This window comes from Electrophorus electricus, chromosome 6, assembly GCF_013358815.1.
Source record: "Electrophorus electricus isolate fEleEle1 chromosome 6, fEleEle1.pri, whole genome shotgun sequence".
In the NCBI taxonomy this organism is placed as follows: Eukaryota; Metazoa; Chordata; class Actinopteri; order Gymnotiformes; family Gymnotidae; genus Electrophorus; species Electrophorus electricus.
The window spans coordinates 26,661,508-26,667,033 of NC_049540.1; the positions used below are offsets into that span (position 1 = coordinate 26,661,508).

At 42.2% G+C, this 5,526-nt stretch overlaps 1 protein-coding gene across 2 annotated transcripts in view; it reads right to left on the minus strand.

Annotated features, from left to right (window-relative positions):
- Positions 1-227: 227 nt before the first annotated feature.
- Positions 228-5,526, minus strand: part of zmat1 (zinc finger matrin-type 1) — a 5,937-nt gene continuing 638 nt past the window's right edge. The window contains exons 2-7 of one of the 2 annotated variants that reach the window (XM_027004203.2): positions 4,179-4,237; positions 3,902-3,991; positions 3,677-3,812; positions 3,325-3,588; positions 3,012-3,102; positions 228-2,903 (exon numbers count right to left, since the gene is read on the minus strand). In XM_027004203.2, coding sequence (XP_026860004.2) covers positions 1,856-2,903; positions 3,012-3,102; positions 3,325-3,588; positions 3,677-3,812; positions 3,902-3,991; positions 4,179-4,237 — 1,688 coding nt within the window. In that variant the 3' untranslated portion in view covers positions 228-1,855. Of the gene's footprint in view, positions 2,904-3,011; positions 3,103-3,324; positions 3,589-3,676; positions 3,813-3,901; positions 3,992-4,127; positions 4,238-5,526 lie in introns of both variants that reach the window. The other variant, XM_027004202.2, reaches the window with a different exon arrangement.

A 5,526-nucleotide genomic window follows, 5' to 3' on the forward strand; every position in this document is an offset into this window, starting at 1 on the left:
TGGGCCCACGTGAGGGTCTCGGAGGGTGAAGGATGTGGGTGCAGCACCCGCCTCAGGGGGCCGAGGGCTCGACAAAGACACTGGGAACAAAACCACGATTCTTTGAAAACAGGAGATCTCGGGGGCTTCAGGGGGGCTTAGAGTTCTGGCACATTCACATCGCAAGAGCACTTTCAACTAATTCATGAAAGCACACAAATGAACTCAGACATCTGGGGAAACAAGACTGTGAAAGAGATGTATTATCAACCAAGGGTATAAAATGTGTGGGTACGTAACAAATAATGCAGTCACAATAAGCAGTGACACCTGTATATTTAACTGTATATTTGTGCGAGCTGTTTTGGCTCTGAGAAGTAATATATTTTCAATACCTCATGCTTGCACAGGGGACAAATAAGCTCTAACCTAAAAAAAGATCAACCAGTTTGAAGTGATGAAAGCCAAGCGTCCTCATTTGCCCCAAAATGCACCTGTCTTGACAAAAAAAAACCCAAAAAAAACAAACAACAAAAAAAACCCAACCCAAAACATTTAGGCACACACATGTATGTGACATCATGACAGCATATATGTTTGAGTTTCATGTTTACAATACAGTTCAAACCAACACAAATTATGAGTACTGATAAGACACAGGAATCTTGGACAAAGACTCATTTACATCATACCATGCAATAATGGTTCAGAGTGGCTGGTGGATCTGTAACATGGCAAAATCGCAACACCACCTGCCACCACTGGCTTTGCCCTCAACATGATGCGGAGGAAATACATTTGAAACAAAACAGCGCCTCCCTGAGTCAGCTTGGAATGATTGTACTGCCATTAAAGGAACAGGTCAGAAATATTGGCAAAAATAAACAAATAGAAATAAATAAATAAAAGGATAGCACACTAATTAGCTCCTAATTTGTTGTCGGCTGTGTTAGCATGTTTGGTTTGGCAACTGCTTTTCCAGGCAAGACCATGTGAAAGGCTAAGTACCAGCTAACAGCAAAGCTAGCAAACAGAATAAGACATAGCGAATCAACATATTGATGGCATCGATGGTGTAGAGCTTAGGCTAGACAATAGTCTCCCTTTCATTTCATTAGCTTGGGTGACTTAGTGACACAGAATGGCATTTCAGCGGTTTTCACTGGTGCAGTTTTTTTTTTTAAGTAATAACAATTTTCAAAAGCTGAAAGTAAAATTGGGAATTAATTCATTTCCTCTACCATCTGTCATTCATCTTTATTCACAACTTTACTCTTTTTCCTAATAACATTTAGTCTTTTTTTTCCTCCAGATTTCCATTACTAGTTTTTATGTGGTAAACACCAATAGTTTATATCTTAAAAGTAGGTTGTTAGCTTGTGCTAGGATTAGTAATTTAGAAAATTATTTTACTTACTTTATTAAATGTAAACTGTAATAAATAGTAAATTGTATTTATTTAATTTGAGAGTACAGTATGAGATGATACATTCGCTTAGTTTGAAGATCAACATGGTTAGTGCAAATAGATTTATGGTCAGTAGTAGCAGATCACACATCTAGACCACATAGCAAAAGAATATTCTGGTTACTGTTCTGCAAAACCAGTGTAGTTTTGAAGAATACCTGAAAAAAAAAAAACAGTTTTTATGTGCTGGTTTCCTCTGTGTAAAGCAGAAATGTCAACTGGCAGAGGACAGTTCAGCCAGCTCTACCACACTAACACAGAACAAGTCAGGCGGATCCGTCTGCGTCACCTTTTTTCCAGGAATCCTTGCTGTGTGCCAGTGGGGGAGATGCTCTGGCTTTAAGTCCAGCACTTTTGTCTTCCATGCATAAAACCACAGGATTCATCAGCCTCCCAGATGTGAAAATGTCAGAATAATCCCAGTATGGTTTCATCCCAGAGCTTCTCCTCTTCGGTCCTTGTGTCCCCTTTGTCCATCTTCTCCTTCAGCTTCTTCTTCTTCTCTCGTTTGCATTTTGCTCTCTCATCTGCAGGTCCAGGTCTGTCCCCTAGGGTACCCTCCATCATGGCCGGCTCTCCCCCCTCTCCTCTTTCTTCAACAGACGCTTTGCTCCACTGTTCCTCGCCCTCCCCTCTCCATCTCTTTCCGTAGGGGCCTTCTGTGTGTCTCTTATTCTTCTGGCCGGTTCTTCTATTTCTACCATAATCCTCACTGTCATGGGGCACTCTTCCTCTGGGCCTTTTCTCTTTCCATTTCCTTCTCTCCCCACCCACTCCCTGCTCTCTTTGCTCCTCCTCAAAGCTCATTCTCCTCTGTCTCCTCCCTTGCCTTGCGTGGCCTTGTTCCTCTTCTGCTTCATTTCTACTCCTCCTCGTGCTATGCCTTCTCTCTGTGTCCTTCACGGAGTCATCGTCCTGCTCTCTCCTACCCCTTGCTCCGTCTCGTCTCTTTCTCCTGCGTCTCCTCCTCTCTCCACCATCCTCACTGCTGCTTATACTGCTACTCCCACTGCTGCTGGTGTAGGAGGAGGAGGAGGAGGAGCTGGAGAATGAGGTGGTGCTAGATGAGTCGGGGCTCCTCCCCCTATGTAATGACCTACCTGTAAGACCAGAAATGAGTAGTGGTGGTGAGAGGAAAGGGTAGCCCTGATTCCACTCCTTTTGCATGGGAAATCTCCCTCTGAAGTCGAATTGGGTGATTCGAGGTTGAAATGGCGGGAGCCATTGAGGCTTGTGGAGGCTAGGAGGAGCAGCAGAGGGGCAGGCCACCTCCCCATCCTGTGCAGTGTCTTCAGCTTCCTCCTCTGCTGTCCTGTGCTCTGGCCCTTCAGGACCCTGCCCTGTTTTGGGCTCCAGTCCTCGAGCTCTCTGGACCTGGATGTAGTCAGCCAACTCATCCTGGAAGGAGTCATATACTTTCTTCTGGGATTTGCATAAACCAGCTATCTTCTTTTCTCTGGCAGTCGAGGGAAGAGAAGAGCAGAGAACAGAATTTGGGGGATCATACTAAGCTAAGATGAGACATCTGGCAGAAGTGCAATGATGACAGATTAACACCACTCACTTTAGGTGGTGCTTGTTGCCCTGCATGTGCGCCTGGTATGTTTCTATGGAGCTGAGAGTCACACAGCACACTGGACATGTTAGGGAGTGCACTGGAAATACAAACAGTGCAACAGGGGAAGAGAACCAAGAACTAAGGAGAGGATTACATGAAAAGGAAGCTAAACCGAATGCCAAATTTATGTCCAAGGGTAATTTACTCTGGAATACTAAATTCTTGCATCACAGATCCCTTGCACTTACACAGATCGAATGCAAAGGGCTACACACTATCAGGCATTGGATCTGAATGTGGGAGTGTATACAGTAATTACCATGCTCAGACTCCTCCCCAAGCTTGCACAGAAGCTCCTGCCGGGCCTGGTTGCGCTGGTGCTTGCGTCCGCTGTAGTGCTGCTGGGCTATTAGGGGGTTGTTGAACGAGGCTGTGCACAGCTTGCAATACTTGTCTGGGTTGTCCAAGTCCACCCACTGAGGGGTTGAGACAGTGTTCTCCTTCTGGTCCTGGACCATCTCACTCAATGCCCCATGCCCGGTGGGAACAGGGAGATATGGAGACCCCACTGCACTTCTGACATCTGCTGCGTACATAAGATCATTGAGCTGGGAACTAATTAAAAGGGCTCTTGGTTGCTAAACTGAAAGCGTCAAAGTGGGATTACTTGCCTACAGAAGGAGCCATGTTGCTTTTCCTCATGTTCTTAGCATGGACTTTACCCTTGTAGTGAGACCTGGCAACCATGCAGGAGCTGAACACCATGTTACACAGCTCACAGAATTTATCTGGACCCACATTATCGCTCTGTTAAACACAACAGGTGATATGATAGAACCCACCCAATGAAAGGAACTAAAACTAAATTTACAGGACCTGTGCCAACTGCGTCTTACCCTAAAGATTCCAATTTCCTGCCTCGGCTTGTTTCTTTCAGCCTTCTTGGTCTGCAGGTAGATTCTGACTCTTTGAGCATGTTTCTTTCCCTAACAAAAGATACAAAAGACAAAAGCTTATACAAAAGGTACAAGCATCAATGTATGCAAGGAGTGTGCATGTGCAATTATATTTTCCAATTCATCAATGTGTGACTTATGCTCCACTATGAATACTCATACAAACCTCATAGTGAGAGACTCTCTGAGACTCAAACAGCAATACTGCGTCACACACCTGACAGAAGGTGTCCGTCAGAAGGCCTTTAAGAAGCTCATTGTCATTTAGGGTTTCAACTATAATACAGACAAGAGAGATATAATTAAACTAATTTTCATGCTTAAAAAGGGCACATAGGACAGAATCAAAAATGCATATTAACATCAAATTAATAAATAAGGTGGAGAAAATTCATTTTAAACTAATAAACAATTTTGGAAGACTGGAGAACAGATTTTAAAATTGAAGCCTCCTGTAAAATGGATAGCAATAAAGTAACATTCATCCTATTTGTTCATTTCTAAAAGTCTTTCAAATGAAGCAACTTATTATAATGTGGCTGATTTGGAGGTTAACCAATGTAGATTTGAACACTCCACAGGCAACAGTGTCAAACAGTGCCTTAGAGATAGCATGCTTGGCAAATAAATGTCAAAATGATTCTATAACAAATCCTTGGGAACCTCACTCCGTGAAGTGTGCAATGCTAAGGAAGGGTAATCTTAAATATAGCTTAAGCTTCCTTACTGACTACACTGAGATTTCTGTGACGAGGAAAATTACTATTTCTATTTCAACCCAGTAATAAGACATGTTATAAGAATATCTAATCTGACATTATTCAAGTATCTTGCGGCACACAAAACTGTTCCTCAAGTATAACTATGTTAAAGGTTTGAGCAGTGTAGCACAGCATAGTTCTGGACCCCTGGTGTTATGCATTTTCGAAAAAGATGTAAAAGAAAACTAGACTGATCAGTATACATTCCGATATAAATTCTTCTAAAGTTTATGAACTTCAAATACTTTTGTTCAATACAATATTTTTGAAAAAGGAAACCGTTTCTAAATACTATTTTTAATATGCATTCTGTCAGTTTCCTAGACATCCAAACCCCTTCAGAAGAAACAACTGTATAATGTATGCTACGTTTTCTAGGCCTAAAACATATCCTGTAATTAATAATAAAATTAGACTTAATGGTGACTTACAAGTCCCATTGATTTTAGTCCAAATATAGGTCGGGAAAACCCACTTAGATTTTAACTTAACACTACTTTTGTTATTTAAATGAACTTTTATAATACCTGCGCCAGTTAAATAACAAATTCATAATTCTGCGATTCATAAGCCACTTTTAAGTGAATGCAAGAACGCCGTCCAGTCAGCCATGCACATTTAAGATGAACCCGGGATGTTCTGAAGTAATTATCCAGCTGTTTATGTCCCCTCCTTCACTACAGGAATTAAATGTAATATCCACCTAGACAGACGGTTAGCTATGCGCTACATCAGACAACCAGAATGAACAAGCTCGTAACGTGTTAACGTTACTGGACGCTGCCGTTAAATAGCACAGCGTTG